This window comes from Tenebrio molitor, chromosome 2 (assembly GCF_963966145.1).
Source record: "Tenebrio molitor chromosome 2, icTenMoli1.1, whole genome shotgun sequence".
Classification (NCBI taxonomy): domain Eukaryota; kingdom Metazoa; phylum Arthropoda; class Insecta; order Coleoptera; family Tenebrionidae; genus Tenebrio; species Tenebrio molitor.
Window position 1 is genome coordinate 32,641,155 of NC_091047.1, and position 17,563 is coordinate 32,658,717.

General features: G+C 35.5%; 3 protein-coding genes across 5 annotated transcripts; 2 read left to right on the forward strand and 1 right to left on the reverse strand.

Annotated features, from left to right (window-relative positions):
* The first annotated feature begins 16 nt into the window (after positions 1–16).
* Positions 17–12,859, forward strand: LOC138122981 (death domain-associated protein 6-like). 3 transcript variants are annotated; one of them, XM_069037433.1, is made up of 7 exons: positions 17–333; positions 385–417; positions 11,158–11,196; positions 11,245–11,322; positions 11,378–11,446; positions 11,498–11,554; positions 11,618–12,859. In XM_069037433.1, the coding sequence occupies exons 1-7, from the start codon at positions 252–254 to the stop codon at positions 12,655–12,657; spliced, it is 1,398 nt and encodes a 465-aa protein (XP_068893534.1). In that variant the 5' UTR covers positions 17–251; the 3' UTR covers positions 12,658–12,859. The 3 variants fall into 3 exon arrangements, with proteins under 3 accessions (XP_068893534.1, XP_068893535.1, XP_068893533.1); XM_069037432.1 differs by having other exon boundaries at positions 18–333; positions 11,609–12,859; XM_069037434.1 differs by lacking the exon at positions 385–417 and having other exon boundaries at positions 11,609–12,859.
* LOC138122989 (uncharacterized) lies at positions 12,648–13,863 on the reverse strand. Its single transcript, XM_069037448.1, has 4 exons — positions 13,619–13,863; positions 13,384–13,571; positions 13,036–13,332; positions 12,648–12,984 (listed from the first exon to the last, which is right to left on the reverse strand). Exons 1-4 carry the CDS (start codon positions 13,751–13,753, stop codon positions 12,903–12,905), a joined length of 702 nt encoding a protein of 233 aa, XP_068893549.1. The 5' UTR covers positions 13,754–13,863; the 3' UTR covers positions 12,648–12,902.
* Positions 13,864–14,024: 161 nt separating this feature from the next.
* Zw10 (Zeste-white 10) lies at positions 14,025–16,319 on the forward strand. Its single transcript, XM_069037431.1, has one exon. The coding sequence runs from the start codon at positions 14,152–14,154 to the stop codon at positions 16,258–16,260; it is 2,109 nt and encodes a 702-aa protein (XP_068893532.1). The 5' UTR covers positions 14,025–14,151; the 3' UTR covers positions 16,261–16,319.
* Positions 16,320–17,563: the final 1,244 nt, after the last annotated feature.

A 17,563-nucleotide genomic window follows, 5' to 3' on the forward strand; every position in this document is an offset into this window, starting at 1 on the left:
GCACCGCACGGACAACTAACGGAACGGGACATCTATGGACGGGACAAACGTCATCTCATCTGGATGAACATCATTTCGTGCACCGTGCAGTTTGCAGGCATGTATGTATAGTGGGGACCCTGATGTGAAGAGAACAATAATTATTTATCAATAGTGGTGAATGTTTTGCAAGGGTGAATTTTATTCGGCGTGCAAGTGTACCAGTGTTAAAAGACAGTGAATTTAAATGCGGACTGTTGTTACACGAAGACATGTCTGAAATTGACGTAATTTCATTATCGTCGGACGAAGAATGCGAAAGCCCGCCAACTAAAAGAATTAAAACGAGTAAAGGTATTAATATCTGTTTTATTTAATTCAATTAAGTAAATTTCAATTTTTCAGAGAGCTCAAATACCATCGAGGTTTTGAAAAAATGTATGTACTTTTCTTATCATCGTTACCACAACATCTGTGTTCTCTGTGTAGAGTCTATAACATTTGAGAAAGTAAAAGAAACATGTCAAAAATTGTTCTCTATACAAACTATAATGTTAAACCATTTTCAAGTAAGTTTATTTGAACGGTAATTACTAATTACCATGGGTCTACCAACAGCAGATTTTAAATCATAGCAACTACTGGCCAGATAAATTTACTTGAAGGGGAATAAACCGGGCCTAAAGTAAATGTATCACAAAGAATCACATTTTTGCACATAGAACATGTTGTAGCAATGATGTTACATAAATAGATTTACTTTTTAACCTCTTACAATTATGTGCATTTTTGGTCTATATGTTACAGAAGAAGGTAATTGTTCACTTTAACTACTTCTGGAATTTTCGAGTTTTTTCTTGCTAGACAGCCTCAGGGCGTTCTCCTAGATCGTTTCCCACCATTGAAACCTTGTGCAAATGCATTTTTTTCTCTTGTTGTGTTTCAAGGTCGCGCCAAGTCTTAGTATAACTAAAGGGTAAGGAAAATTTTCATTTGCACAAGGTTTGACTGGTGGGAAACGATGTAGAAGGACGTCCTGAGGCTGTCTAGCCAGAAAAAACGCGAAAATTCCAGAAGTAGTTAAAGTGAACAATTACCCAGAAGAAAATCTATTCTATATTACTATACCTAATTATTGAACAGGTAAAAGACTTATGTCTACCGAGGTTTGCTAAGCAGTCAAGACTAAAAAAAGAAATTACAGTTTGAGGTTAGTAAGCTATTTTGGTATTACCTGCACAATAAGAAAAATAAAACGCATTTTGATTGAATTTTTATCAAAAATTAATGAACGTGAGATTGTTGTCAAATTGAAATTTGTGTAGCTTTTGTTTTGTGTTATGCAAATAAAACAAACAAAAAATGACATTGAGGCCTGGTTTATTCACCTTCAAGTAACTTTATTTGAACAGTAATTACCATGGATCCACCAATAGCAGATTCTAAATTATAGCAACTACTGTCTAGATAAATTTACTTGAAGGTGAATAAACTGGGCCTTAATCATTCATTGCAAAATCAACGCTTCAAAAGTTTTGTATTAAAGAATGGATCTAATTGAATAGACTGCAAGTGTTGCTTGCGCGTTCCTGCTGCCAGAGAAGTCAAGAAAAAGGTAAAAAATTACATATGACCTATTTTGAAAGTGGTGTGAAGAAAAAAGTGAATAATAATCATACCGACGAGTCAGTTTTGTTGGCTTATTTACTTACAGCCCACTGACTGTATGTAAAATATTATTGCACAATAACCATACAAACTGGCACCTGATTAAAAAGTGCCGCTTACAATGAAAGATATCTGTCAATAAGAGTTACAGTAGGTACAGGTAATGCCAAAAAGTATTTCGCATCCTGCAATTTTCAATTATTATAAATTCCATTACGATTTTTCGGGGATAAGACTAGAAACTGCGCTTCATGCAGCTTCTAATACTTAAAAGGCAGATCATCGTCATCGCTTTAGGAAATCATTTTTAAATTTTTACTACTTCACCTCTAGTAGACAGTCAAAGCTCACAAAATCGCAACCAAATGTTACAAAATTATAATAGCAGATTGTGTTTGTTTCATTTATTTTATTGATTCCTATACGGTTGCTATCACAATTAGTTGGTCAGAACATACTACAGGGTTATTATAAATGACTATTCAATTCACGAAATATAAACAATATTTTTTCTATAATTGATTCAAAAAATTGAAATCAAAAATTCAAATTTTTGAAGGAACTCTGAAGTTTCAATGCAGTGACCATGTTGCTAGGTAACTAATAAAAAACAGTGCGTGAAATGAAAAACAGAAATAGTCGTATGCGTGAAATTGCATTTCACACACTGTTTTGTATGGTTTCTATGGTTTCGATCTTACTAACAATGCAAAAAAAATACACGTCAGAAAATGACCCACTTCAGGCACAGATAGCTATGCGTGAATTTCAATTTTTTGAATCAATTATAGAAAAACACTATTTTTTCTACAACCGCTTTTTAGACCTTTGCTAATAAAATTCATACGTATTTACTACAAAACGATCAGACATTCAAGTTGCCCGCTTGCGCTGGTTACTTGGTTACGAATTTTTGTAAAAAATTTTGTTCGACACTCAGAATTTGAGAATTTTCTCCTATGTGAACGGATTTTGATAAATGTCACCACTTGTCAAAATGAAACGTCAAGCTAATTTTACGATTTGGAGCCTTTAAGGGGCTCGTCGAACAAAAAAAGGTTGTATTCAACTCGTTCGTGTGTAAATTGGGCCTTTTTTGGCACTCGTGGGCCTTTAAAACGCTCGTTTCACTCGCGTTTTAAAATGACCCACGCGTGCCAAAAAAGGCCCAATTTACAAACAAACTCGTCAAATAATAGTATATTAAAAGACAAGTTTCATAAGACTAGTCTTGAAGCACGAATTCAAGATTAAAAAACGAGTGGCGTACACGAGTTATTTTAAAGAATGAGTGCTTCATGGTCTTATGAAACGAGTTTTTTATACTCAGAAGGGATGATCGTATGAACTTGAAATTTTGGTGACAATTTGATATTGGGTAAGAATGATTTTTTTTCAGTCAATAGCTATCGAATTACAGCGATAATTTAATTCATGTATAAAAAATCCCATAAGCCGAGATGCATTTGTCACTTTGACATCGGATAAAGTTAGCCCTAACCTTGCATCTGGATAAAATGTGCTTAAACTTCCATGGCAAACTTTTTCGAACCTGATCATTGTTTGTTGTTATGATAACGACCCAATAATCTTAAACATTGACACAGCTTGTCATAAATTGAAGTGCAAAATGGCCAATTCAATTTTTCATAATTAGATATCTACCTATTATTTTTTATTATTCATTAAATTATCTCATCGAATTACGCTCGAAGTTTTTTTCGTCCAGGATAAAATTTCATTTTTTAAACTCTAATTTGGTTTCTTTTTGGTAAATTGACTCCACAAACCACCAGATAAAAAAACGAGTCCGAAGGACGAGTTTTTTTATCGGGTGGTTTGTGTCGTCAATTTACCAAGCAACCAAATTATCGTAAAAAAAATCTATTTTATCCGGACAAAAAAGACCTCTCGTGTAATTACAGTCGATAATTTAATTCATGTATAAAAAATCCCATAAGCGGCGATGCATTTGTCACTTTGACATCGGATAAAGTTAGCCCTAACTTTGCATCTGGATAAAATGTGCTTAAACTTCCATGGCAAACTTTTTCGAACTTGATTATTGTTTGTTGTTATGATAACGAACCAACAATCTTAAACATTGACACAGCTTGTAATAAATTGAAGTGCAAAATGGCCAATTCAATTTTTCATAAATAGCTACCTATTATTATTCATTAAATTATCTCATCGAATTACGCTCGAGGTTTTTTTCGTCCAGGATAAAATTCCATTTTTTAAACTCTAATTTGGTTTCTTTTTGGTAAATTGACTCCACAAACCACCAGATAAAAAAACTCGTCCTTCGGACTCGTTTTTTTATCGGGTGGTTTGTATCGTCAATTTACCAAGCAACCAAATTATCGTAAAAAAATTCAATTTTATCCGGACAAAAAAAGACCTCTCGTGTAATTACAGTCGATAATAATCTGCAGTAGTGCAGTTATCGATAATTTATACTGGAGCAAAACTGTTGTCAACAAATCACCTTAGATACCAATTCAGTGCAAATGTCATGACCGTCAACGAAAGCATAAAAATTTAAAGAAAAATGATCGACAATTTGACATGCACTCGGAATATTACTACATACATATTTATAATTTAGTATGGTCCTCGAATTATCGGTTGTAATTCCACGAGAGCTCTGAAATGATCGATTTTTAACACGAAAGCTCAACTAGGTAACAACGAGTGTCACTTTGACAGTATTGATTATGTCAAAATGACACGAGTGGTCACCATTTGAGAGCTTGAATGTTAAAACAGATCATTTCAAGAGCTAGAGTGTAATTCGGTTGATTATTCCATGAATGAAATACAGAGTGATCAACAAGAAACCAAATCAAGAGTGCTACCTCATCTTTTGTTTTATCAAAACGTATTTCTATCATGGATCAGCCGCTTTTATTTACTTGCTGTAAACACTCGTTTTGTTAGTTGCCTACCTCTCAAAAGTCTATTATTAATTGCCTTTATAAATTTTTTGTAATTCATGAATAATAGATTTAAAAGCAAGTTATAATTAATTTATTTATTATTGATTAAGGAAAAAACATACAATTACACAAAATTCCTTCATAAGGCACAATCTTGAGTTACAAAATTTTAAAAATAATTATTTTTCACAATTCTTTGTTTTGTTGTTTTCTGTAAGTGTAAAAGTTATTATTCTCTCATTTTTGGGTAATTGAGAACTTACTCGTATTTTTCTAGCAATGTTTAAAACATTTAAATTACTCCAAGGTCAAAAAATAAGTTTTCACAAAAACTGCTCAAAATGTTCTCCATTGTGGTCCAGACAGAATCAAACTCGCCTCTCATAATTTCAAAAACCCTTATGAAGCTGTCAATTTGTTTAGGGTAATGTGTGGGTTTTATTTCTTGCAACACACAAAGGGAAGCAAATTAATATCCTTAAAAATTTTCTGATAAGTGCCATAACACAATTTAACTTGCTGTCTTAAACGCCTTATGAAAGTTGAGGGATGTTCCTTGATAATTTGTCGAACATTTTGCACCATTTCTAAAATTTGAACTAAGGACTGACCTGACTTCTTCTTAATGATGGATTATGATGTGCTAAAATTAGGCACTATAATTCATAACCAGTAGCATCAGGTTCGGACATCTGGCTTGAAATTCTTCGGTGTAAGGGGGTACAAAGTAAGGCCAGTCTTCATTTTCTTGTTTCACCCTCTTTCGAAAATAATCTAATAAAAATGCCTTCTCGTTAATGGTAAAACCCATTTTACAACTTATTCTGGGATAATTATTGCTTACAACTTCAATAAACGTCTGTAAACTTTGCCGAAATCGAAGATTTGTTTTCTAGGTTAAATCACTTAAATTGTCAACAACAACAACCTTGAATTTTGAAATGTGACATTTCAACGAAGCATCTCCGTACCAGTGGCGTCGCGTTTGGCAATAAAGATGATAATTTACTTACTCTTACAAATGTAAAATGTCGCTCTTGTTAATCTTATAAATTGTTTCCCTTATCTTATAATAATAATAAAATGCACAATTATAATTCCAACGTCTAAAATTCATAAGGTATCATTTTTTATTAAATAACGTTTGAGACCATAAATTGTCTACGCCCATGTTTTTACCGCTTATGTGCATATGATTTTGCTACGACGTGACCGATAATTTGCAACGCTTGCTCTGATTTGGATTCTTGTTGATCACTCTGTAGTATCATTTGACAACAGTATTTATTTACTTTAGCAATAGGATTGAAAACATCTGAGAAACCTACTTGAGGAATTATCACTATAATCCAAAAAATAAAGCCTTACGATTGGTCGAAAACGATGATGAATGAAATAATCGCTGTAATTTTCTGCTCCTTCCCTGAATTATCATATACAGAGTGATCACAAAAAACGCCCCAGCTTATACAGGGTGACTGACGAAAAACCTTTGACGCTGTATCTTACTTATTCTTTATCCGATTTGAATAAATGACACATCAAATGAAATGGTTCGAAAAACACTTCATTATTATCCTATTCGATATTTTTTCCGACATCTATTTTTTGACAGACGATAGCCAACTTTTTTTTTTCAAATTGCACTATATATTTTTTTATTCGTTCTTATAAAGAATCTTCTTCTGAATATTCTTACATCAAAAGAAAAAACAAAAAATGTATTTTAAATGAAAAAAATTGAAAATCAAAAATCAAGTAATCAAATTTGTAAACAATACAAAATCTATTCTAGTTGCTCAAAATTTCCTCAATGCTGTTGCAGACACTGTCGATACCTTCTAGAAATGCCCACCTTTGCATTCAGTAAAAAAATTCGGGGTTTTTCCTGACATACTCGCACTACCTTTTTTCTTAACTCTTTTTGGGTACCTGGTGGGGTCAAATAAACATTGTCTCGAAAGTTTCGAATGAATATAAAGAAATCCAATGGATTCAAATCTGGGGATCTAGCGGGCCATCGAATAGCTCCATGAGCACCCATTCATCGTTCACCAAAATGATTTAAATGATTTTAAAATACAAAATTCATGCGTGCATTATGTGGTATGGCGCCATCCTGATTAAAGACGACTCTATTCAACACTGCTAATGGTATCTCATCCAGAAAATTGCTTATTTCGTTTGATAATAAATAATACGATATTTTGTTTGATTGAGACTGCTATCAATAAAAAAGGGACCCACTAGTCCATTCTATCTCCAAAGATGCCACACCACAGGTTAACACTAAATCGTCTTTGGAAATTTTCTTCCACAGCAACATTATAATATTATTATTATCAAACTGATTCGACAAATGAATACTCAGAGCTTACTTAGTCATTTGGAGCATTTAGAACAAACTTCTCTCTTGTTTATTTTGGTCACTTGATTTTTAAATTTTGTACATTTACTCTTTAATTTCTTGACTTTTTTTAATGAATGGGTATAGTTCTTTGCATTTTTATATTCAGAAGACAAATCTCTACAATACTGAATAAAAAAAAACAGAATGTGTCGTAAAGACGCACGATAGAAGTGAACCTTTAGTATTATAGGGAAACATTGTAATTATTCATCAATCACTTTTAAATAGCATATTCACAACAAAATTGTATATTTTAATGAAAAAAATAAATTATAAACAGCGATAACACTAAACAATATCGAAATGCGTAACTCATTGTTCATTTTTAAGCCTCCAAATCAAAGAGAGGACATTATCGATAAATGCCGTGAGTGTGACAAAGACAGAGACACTGCTCCCACTCGACCCAATTGTGTTTACCTCCACCACTTTTCGTCACACAAAAAGGTTGCCGATCAGAATTTCAAGACCCTCCTATAAAAAGTTTCACTTCAAAAATGTACAGTGCTATTTGAAAAAAAGAAGCTGATGTTCATCTGTCAAAAACTGGACGCAATATATTTTTTTAATTTATTTAGTTGGTATTGAAGTGTTTTCAAAATTATTTCATTTGATGTGTCATTTATTCAAATCGGATAAAAATTAAGCAAGATACAGCATCAAAGGTTTTTCGTCAGTCACCCTGTATCTTTCTTATTTGAAATGCAATTTCAACGAGCGGTACATCAAATTAAAGGGTTCTAAAAGTACTATAAACTGGATATAAAATATTGCCCTTAGCAACCCTACCTTGCAAGGGTCAAGGGTCAACTTAATTTTTTTAAATGGCAACATCGATTCAGGTGCTCAGGAACTACTCGGAAGTTGAGGAGTTGTTAGATATTTTTGTCTGCTCAATTCCAAGTATTAGGAGTTGCTTGAAACGAACATTGGCGAACAGATCATAGCTGCTGTCTTGTACCTTGTCCTTTAAATGGGCTTCACCTGTTGGACATTGTAAAGAATAATAATAATAACATCTAATTTTTTTGGTACAGTTTAGATTCACTATGTTTTTCTGAGTTCAAAAATATAGTACACCTGTATATTGAAATGTTATTCTAACATGAGAAATAAAGAAATGTCAATTACAAATACAAAAGAAAGATATGCTCCAGCTTGTATTGACGAGAGACTTCCATTTGGCGGTGGGTCGGTTATGGTTTGGGCGGGAATCTCTTCAGAAGCACGCACAGACTTGGTCTTCATACAGAATGGCTCCTGACAGCTCACAGGTACATTACGGAAGTTTTAGAGGATCACGTTATGCCTTTCATGATCACTATGGGTGAGCATGGCATTTTAATGCACGATAATGCTAGACTTCATGCAGCTCGTATTGTCAGAGGATATCTGAATGAGGTCGGAATTAGGCGATTTGATTGGCCAGCACTCAGTCCAGACATGAATCCTATCGAACATGTCTGGGATGAGTTGGGACGACGTGTCCGACGGCACACACCAGCACCAAGAACTGCCCAGGGGGTCTATTCTTCAATTTCGATTAGTTTATGTCGCACACGACATATCTCGAACGGTTGTTGTCGCACACTACAGATATTTTCTATTCTTGAATACCATGCGAAAAAATTTCTCGCATACGGAATATTGACGAGTGGTCTATGTGACAACATGGCAATTTATGAATTAATTTGACAAAATATTTCACAGAAACCTGTAATTTTATACTTTCATGCTCGCCCAACAAATGGAGCTTTTAAAAATTGAAGGCATCTATTGAAAAGGCATGTTGAAGGCGTGAATTTTGTTCCATCTTGTCCTACAGAAACTCTAGTGGAATTCGACTTTGGTTGTAAATTTGTTTGTCACTGGAAAAATAGAATTTTGTGCTGCAGCAATAATCCTACTGATAAATGCTAATGGGGGTCATCGGTTTGGGGCTCGTAATGTTAGCTTCAATGTTACAGGTAGTGGTAGTGATATTTATGACAAAATTTATTTATGACTTGATGATGAAAATCTTATTCTTCGGTTGTTGTTAAATTTACAACCAAAGTCGAATTCTACTAGAGTTTCTGTAGAACTATACACGCGTTGTTAATTTTCTGTGTTTTCGATTTGTCTGTTTGCGATTCTCACCTAGGTTCACATACAAAAAAGGGCAAAAAAATGTCCATAGGCGAAGAGTGTTTGCGGTTTGTAGATGAATAAAAGGTTCCACAATACTTTCGTAAATGTTTTTGGAAACAATTTTCAGTTATATTTGTAAAAGGACTTTGCCCGTGATAAAACTGTCGCCGCTGCCTTTCAAAATCTTCAAAAAGTAGGTACAAATATTTCTTCATCGTTTGACTTCAGCCAAAATTTGATTGTACAATTAAATACCTTGTCAGAAATATCAACAGAATCGTCATGTTGATTGGCAACGGGCATCATTGCGCATACGACTTGCAAAAGTCGCACGCCGTTTATGCGCCCGACATGAACTCGCATGGATTTTGAGAGAGAATTGTCGCATACGAAATTCAAGAATACAAAAACCAAAATTTGTACGAGAATTGACAAATGTCGCATGCGACATTTATCACTCGAAATTGAAGAATTGACCCCCAGGAGCTGAGAGAGTTGCTATTGCAAGAGTGGAATAACATCGACCAGAATGTTATCCTTAATTTAATTCAAAGTATGCCTCGTCGACTTCAAACAGTCATTAACGCAAGAGGAGGGAATACACGTTACTAATGATTAATTAAAAAAAAAAATCAATTCCAAATAACAATCTGTTGAAATTCGTTAAATGTGAATTTGTTGTTTTTTCAGAATAAATCATAAAAACCAAAAAATATGCTTTCCGAATCAATATTGAATATTAAATTTACCCTACAAAATACAGTAGAATGATTTACAATTTGCAAATATAAGCGTAAAATAAGAAAATTTCAAAAATCGTTGCAATTTTAATGTGACCTAAATTTTTTGCTCGCCAGTGTATAAAGAACAGAATGAGGAGTACCTCTTGGAGGAAATTCAGCAATTAACTTGAACAGAAGATACTTGGCAAACTTCCTCTGAAGCGACTCTAAAGCATGAACACCTCTTCGATAGATCGGCGACCATATGTACAACTGAACAGTACTCCAATTTAGATCTGACCAAGGTAAAATAAAGTGCCCTTAAGCAACTCTCAGACCTGAATCGTTTGCACGATCGAAAGATGAAGCCTAAAGTTTTGACTGATGATGCCACAATAATATGTATCAACATGTTCGTTAAAGGTGAATTGAGCGTCAAATGTAACGCCTAAATCCTTGAAAGTGAAACACCTAATCAATGAAGCATTCCCAATTCTATAATCGAACATAAGCGGCTTGGTCTTACGAGAGAACGAGAGAATGTAGCATTTGTCACGATTCAAGGGGAGAGCATTACTGAGACACCAACCATAAAGCACATCAACATTTGATTGCAAACGCATACAGTCAGAAATATCTCTAATAGTAGAATACAGCTTAACATCATCAGCAAACAAAAGCACATTTAAACTAAATATTTCAACGATATCGTGATATCGACGATATTAGTTAATATAAAAATATAAATATAAAAAATAAATCGAGTCGGCGTGTTACCTATGCAACCCATGCTATAGCATAGGCTCCAAAGCAAACTCGATTTATTTTTTAAATGATCGCTCGGTACTATAATCTGAAAAATACTATAACCTAAAAACGTCCGTCATTGCACAAACAATGCGGTAATGCGGATACCCAACAATGCATATGCATCATTTGAAATGCATCCATAGTAACAAATAAAGCAGGAAAACTAATTTATAGGTAACTTAACATCAACAACAGGATTGGTCAATTTTAAAGTGCTTCTTTCCTAATTACTATTTAAGATAGATTTTTTTGAACATTTTTCCTATTATTCCCAGAAGATGGTGAATTCACCGTATTATTTTGGTCCGCCAGTTCTGGTAGACCCTGTATTATCTCGTTAATTCCTCCGTTTCTTTTTTAACACTAATTTACTCAATTAAAAAAAAATGTTTTTTAAACATTTCTCCTGTACTATAACAACTTATTGCTGACAAATTTTTAAACATCTCCTTTAATAATAATTTAAATTTTTAAAAATTACATTTTTCAATTGCAGTGAACAAACTCACAGAAATTACTACACGTCCTTGCGAAGGTAGACCAACAAATTTCACTCGATTCGGTGTTTAATGATAGTTTTCAGATAAGATTGTGAAGACTGTAACCAAAACCACAAACACTGAGGAGAACAGCTTGACAATTGTCATATCTAACCAAAAAAGTAAGGAAATCGCCATTTACATTCTTTGTGTTTATTTCTATGAATGTTTTTACAGTTAAAGAAGCTGAAGACAATGTGGTCAACCTGATTGATGAATCGCAGGAGGAAATCGATCCTAAACCGAGTAAATAATACATTAATTTGTGAAAACTAATTTAAATTGCTTGACTTTCAGAAAATCAAAATGGCAGCAGCGATTGTTTGGTGATTGGCTCCGCTTCAGAAGGCGAAGGTGAGTGTGTTATGCTCTGTTCTATCACCCTTTCCTCATCTAAACTTGATTAAGATAATACAGAAATCGCCGAAGAACCAACCCCGCCCCGACAAGAAAATGAAGTAGCAGAAAACGGTGCTTTGGTGAAGGTCGATTTAGAAGAAAACATTACCAGACCGTCGACATCCAAAGCTTCAGAATCTCACCAACTCTTCGACGAATTTTTAGAAGTGTGTGCGTCGTCGTTGAAAGGCTCTAAATACGAAGACAAGGTGTTGCCAAAGTTCACCAAGATACGAAAGAACTTCAACAACTGTGAGAACATCTACGACGAGCCCAATCTGAAAAGCATGTTGCAACAACACACCAAGACGGCGCGATTGTCCGCACCAGAAGCAGTCATCAGCTTCCAACGGATCTATTCGTACCTGTTGGACAACTTGAACGGAATCAGCATAGAAGTCCCTGAAGAGAACCTAGCGCTAATCAAAAAGCTCGAAAAGACTTGTACAGTATTAATGAAAAAACTAAAGAAACTGGACGAGACCGAGGTGAACTTCGACGACGAGGAGGATTCGGTGTACATGCAGACGGACAGGTACGCGCAAAGGCTCGATCAAGTCTACAAGAAGTACTGTAAGTTGATCAATAAGAACCCCTATGCTGGGCGACTCTTCCACGAGAAGATTCAGTTTGTGTCGTCCAAATATAACGAAATCAACAGAGCGATGACCAAGTTGTGTAAAAATAATGATTTTCCGACGTATTACGATGTGGAGAAATGCATCCGGAAGTCCGTGAGTAAAAATAATTTGAGTTTGTCGGAGGGTGATATTAGGGCGGAAAGCAGGGACTGTTTCCTTAAAATGGGAAATCTGTTGCAAATGCGTCGGAAGAAGGAATTGTACGAGGTGCACTGTGGCTTTATAGCTTTAGTGGAGGATCCGGCGACTAAGGACCAAGACCTGAAGAATAAATTGCAAGAGAGTGCCCATCAAGCGGAAAAGGGCTTGAAAGAAGTGGTGGATAAATACGTCAGACTTCAGGAAAATAATGTTAGTGTGGAATTAAGCGAAGATAGTGACGATAGCCACTATAAAAATAGTGAAAGTGATAATTAAAAATTTATTTACATATGTATATTTCTTTCATTTTCGATATTTTAACATAAAGCCAATGTTTTTACTTTTGTAATAACATTTTCATCTATTCTATTTTTTACTTTTTCAATAACAATGCCTTGAAAATGTTAACTTTTAGCTACTTCCCAAAAAAGTAACTAAGAAATAAAAGAGAATACATTCTGATGCATTTTACTTAAAATTAGGACAATTTATTTATCCAATAACCCTAGAGAGTAAGATGTTTATTCTGGTATCATATCAATACTCAACTCCTCTCCCATATTACTTGGAGACGTCTCTAGTTCGCCGATGTCGTTCGACTCGCTTAACAAAAAACAATTGAGAGAAGCAGGCTTAACAAACTAATGAACCTACCTGTCCAGGGAAGGTTCATTACTGAACATCTCTGTTGGGACAGTTGGGGGCGCCCGTTCAGGAACCAACTCAACATAATTTTGTGACTGCAAATGCCTCTCGACCTCCTCAGGCGTCATATGACCATCTGACAATATATTACTACTACTTGCTGAGCTTCCAGGCAAATGCACTAATGTGTGATGCGACATTGGCTTGGTAGGTCTTGGCGTCGGATTCCTCTTCTTTTTTGCAGGAGGCAGAGATTTTCCTGAATTGACATGTGGTCCATTATTATATGAATTTTCCAATTTCCTCCTACAAAAAAAAAAGATTTAGAACCAATTTGAATACAGGCTTGGGAACGACTTTTTTGCCGGCGGTTCCACTTTAACAGGTTCTCCGTCGTCAGATGAATCAGTTTCTTCCGATTCTGAAGTCGAATTGTCAACTTTCTCATGTAACAACAGTCGATCAAGCAGGAACGTTCGATCTCTTGTGACTTGTAGAAGACGTTTCTGCGCGGCTCTCAGCGCTTCCATTAGGGCTTCATTTTCCTGCAATCGACTTTAGTTGTTTGTTTTGTATCAGAGTTCTAACTTACATAAACTAAATTGTGAAATTTTCTCTTGAGAAATTTATATTCCTTCTTAAATTTTGATTCCTCTTGGGAACGCTCCTCTTCTTCGGCAAGGGCTGCGGCATTGGCCATGGAGCGGCAGTACCAGCCGTCCAACATCGCAATTTTGGTTATTATTATATGATGAAGCTTTGTTTATTTAAGTATTTGAACTAATCAGCTAATCATAATCAATAACGATTGAGGTTAGGTAATACTGCCAACATCATATAACAAAATCTAGCGATATCCCTAGATCAGATTCAAAATTAAATAATCAAATTATTTATTTCTACAAAATCATGTATTTACAAAAATTTGCAATTTCGGTTTGCATATTTTTTAAAAACAGTTTTTTCTGGATTCTTACGTTTTACGTTGGCTTCTCTGTTTAGTAACTATTTTGAAACTGTAACTGTCAAACTAATACTCCAACAGTAAAATGTAATTGTATTGTCATAAATTTGTTTTACCTGTGTGCCTATTTAATAGTATTAACAGAGCTATTAACCACTGAAATGGCGTCATATTTGTCCCAAGTACTGTCCTCGGTCGAAGAAATTACACTAGTTCAAATCAACAACAAATATCCTGAAGTGGAAGCAGTCACAGCGAGATGTAAAGACGAGGTATTATCCTTTCTGGAAAATATTTACGTTCGTTTCAGCGAGCGCCCTAGGCAAAACAAGGTTTTAGCCAACAAATTGAATCAACTCCAAGATGAAATATCGGTGTTGATCACTGATGTGGAAAAACTTTCGAAAAATGAACTGACCAAAGCTGAGGCTGAATTGTCAAGGCAGTTGGACAGTCTCACTCGGGTAAATATAGGCCTGTCGCTTGTTTCCATATTGTACACCATCCACGAGTCACTCTGTATAATAAAGGAGTCACAACAAAAGCAGTCTTACTTGTATTGTATGGAAAAAATTCAAGAAGTTGAATGTTTCATGAGTGACATAAATTTCGAGGAAAATCTGGCTGTTGTGGAAGAGCTAAAATTAACACTTGCCACTGAAAAGAGTTCTCTTCTCAATAACCTCTCAAATTTGTTCAGCGATCATGTAATTTGCATACCAGTTGAGAACAAAAGTGTTATGAAAGTGATGCACAAAAATGAGCAAATGAAAGAAGTTTTGTCAGCTTTGTATCTTTACAAGACTTCAGTAACTCAACTAGACAATGTGACAAGGTTTCTTTGGAACCATATTTTTGTACCAGTTGTGGATGTCACCACTGAAATCAAGACGAATGTAGAAGGTGGGTTTGTGAGCCTCGAAGTTATAACAGTTGACCCTAACAAAAAGTCATCCTATGCGGAAGTATTCGCAAACATCAAAATAATTCTTTCATTTTTATTGGCGAATTTTAACATCATTTTGAGTGAAGAATTTACCACTTTGAGTTACATAGGGCGCGACATTAGAGACAACTTGTCTGAGTTGCTCATCAAGCATTGCCTCCAAGACACGATTCCGTCTACCAATGAAGGGCTGCAGCAGTACAACGTCGTGATAAAGGCGACTGAAGACTTGGAGAAAGCTCTAGTCTTGTCAAAAATTTTTGCAGACGATACAATTTCGATTCTGGACTACGCCAACAAGGTCGACGTCTTGTTCATTAACAAAAAGTGCCAAAATTACGTGATCAGTGCCCAGAACCTGATGAAGAAAGATTTACATGATTTGGTCGAAGTGGGAGAGAATCGAGAGGCTAGTTTTGAGGTTTCACGGGAGTTTCCGCGTTGTGCGGTGTCTCGCAGCGTTTTAGATTTGCAGAACCTCCTTGAGAAGATTCTCTCTCAAGCAGTGACGTCTTCAGAAGTGTGCGCTGGTCGATTCTTCTGCACCGTGAAAACTATCTGTCATAAGTATGTATTGTTTGTACCAGAACACCACAAGAAATTACTCCAAACGATTCCCCAACAAATCGCTCTCTTTTACAACAACTGTATGTACATCGCCCACAAGCTGACCGAGTGGAACGACACCTACTTGAAGCAACTCCCCTCAATGCTCAACATAAAATGTAACAGTTTCAATGATGAGGGTTGCCAACTCTGCGAAATCGCTGCTGAAAAGTTCAACTCTTATGTACAGTATCAAATCAAACAAATAGAAGAGATCATGAAGGATGCAGCCTTGCAGAGACAGACTCTAGAACAAGTGGAGGCTTCGACTGATAAGTGTTTGCGGCAGTGTCTGAGGCAGCAGGAGTTGCTCAAAACTGTCTGGTGCAAAGTCTTGCCCTATGCAATCTACAACAAGACTTTGGGTAGTATTTTGGACTCTATGTGCAAATATTTGATCAACGCTGTCGTCAGATTTGATGACATCTCGTCCGACGCGGCCGAACAGTTGGTGGAGCTGTTCAAAATGGTGCAGACGAGAGGACCAAAGTTGTTCACTGATCCAAAAGAAGTTAACTTGTTTGTGGAGAGTTGGTACAAGTTAAACGAGTTGGCATTCGTATTGAATGCTAGTCTGTTGGATATAAATGATAGGTGGGCTGATGGTAAAGGACCGTTGGGGTTGCAGTTCAGGGCGGAAGAGTTGAAGCAGTTGGTGAGGGCATTATTTCAGAATACGGAGAGAAGGGCCGCTCTTTTGTCAAAGATTCACGAGTAACGAATCGCTTGTGATTTTTGAATTTTGTAATTTTTGTTCAATAAATTGTATAAAATATTCTCGGTTTTGTTTTAATTAAGGCTGGGAATCGTGTATACCGGGTATTAACCACCAAACCTGGCCATAGGCACATTACACATATTAACAAAATATATGAGTTGCTATGAAATGTATATTATTGTGTAATGTCATATTGACAGCTATAATTATCATCCGTACAAACAATGCCATCAGGAAACTTTTGATGTAGGTAACGTAGAAAGTAGAGATACTTTTGAAATTTGGAAAAGGGAAGAACGATCATAGGGCAGTATTATGCTCAATTATCGGGCAAATTTGACGAAACAATATGTTTCATAGCAACTCATATATTATTTTAATATAATGTAATGTGCCTATGGCCAGGTTTGGTGGTTGATACCCGGTATAATATTCAAATAGCTAACTATGTAAAATCCGAATAAGCGTATATTCGAATTTCGAATAAAGTAAATTTAGGATGGATTGGGTATTTCATGGTCAAATAATTTTATTTTTTGGCTATGTGATTCTTAAAGTAGTGAGATACAGGCAACCAACATGATGCGAATTTTTTGGCTACCAAAAGTCTTAAGAAGTTGCAAATTTAGTTTTTTACTTTTTACTGAAGTGCCGATAACAGTCTGTTTTTTAATGAAAGAACCGAGACCTGTTGAATTTAGATTTGCAATAATAAAATTTTACTAAAATTAGGGAAGTTAATTATTCTATTGGCCAAGGACTAAAGCTTGTTTGACACGATACTAAATTTTTGAGAAAATTTACTAGTAAATGAGAGAGGACCAATGAACGATCAGGATCTGACAAAGACAGACTATGATCCTGATCGTTCATTGGTCCTGTCGAGGGTCTCTCTCATTTTCTAACAAATTTACTACGAAATTTAGCATCGTGTCAAACAAGCTTAATACTGAAAATGTCTTCACTTTTTTTGCTTTCGGTTAGGCAACCAAGAATACAGTCGTGGTCAGCTGCCAACCAAAATCGAAAAACTGGAAGACTGGACCAAGCAGCCGAAACTTCTTATCTAACATCTGTTCACGTTGGAATGAACATCAGTGGTGCAAATGACCTGACCTGTTACTATGACAACTCATATGAAAGTTAATGCCACATGTGTGCGATTTGCACCATTGGAGTGCGTTAATAAAATATGGGCGAAAGTACAGTGTGGGGAATATCACGTGACTGCAGTGTCACTCCGGCATTATGAACGGAATCGGGTAAACGCGTATTTTTTGTTTTTGTAAATGTCAGAAATTGT

What these genes read in the sequence shown, in the direction of transcription:
- LOC138122989 (XM_069037448.1), bottom strand. Translation starts at nt 13,753, where the DNA reads ATGTTGGACGGCTGGTACTGCCGCTCCATGGCCAATGCCGCAGCCCTT. An exon ending in AATTTCACAATTTAGTTTAT is followed by an intron (nt 13,572 to 13,618) that starts GTAAGTTAGAAC and finishes AGTCGATTGCAG; the next exon opens with GAAAATGAAGCCCTAATGGA. An exon ending in AATGAACCTTCCCTGGACAG is followed by an intron (nt 12,985 to 13,035) that starts GTAGGTTCATTA and finishes TTTTTTGTTAAG; the next exon opens with CGAGTCGAACGACATCGGCG.
- LOC138122981 (XM_069037432.1), top strand. Translation starts at nt 252, where the DNA reads ATGTCTGAAATTGACGTAATTTCATTATCGTCGGACGAAGAATGCGAA. An exon ending in TACTACACGTCCTTGCGAAG is followed by an intron (nt 11,197 to 11,244) that starts GTAGACCAACAA and finishes GATAGTTTTCAG; the next exon opens with ATAAGATTGTGAAGACTGTA. An exon ending in TGTCATATCTAACCAAAAAA is followed by an intron (nt 11,323 to 11,377) that starts GTAAGGAAATCG and finishes ATGTTTTTACAG; the next exon opens with TTAAAGAAGCTGAAGACAAT.
- Zw10 (XM_069037431.1), top strand. Translation starts at nt 14,152, where the DNA reads ATGGCGTCATATTTGTCCCAAGTACTGTCCTCGGTCGAAGAAATTACA.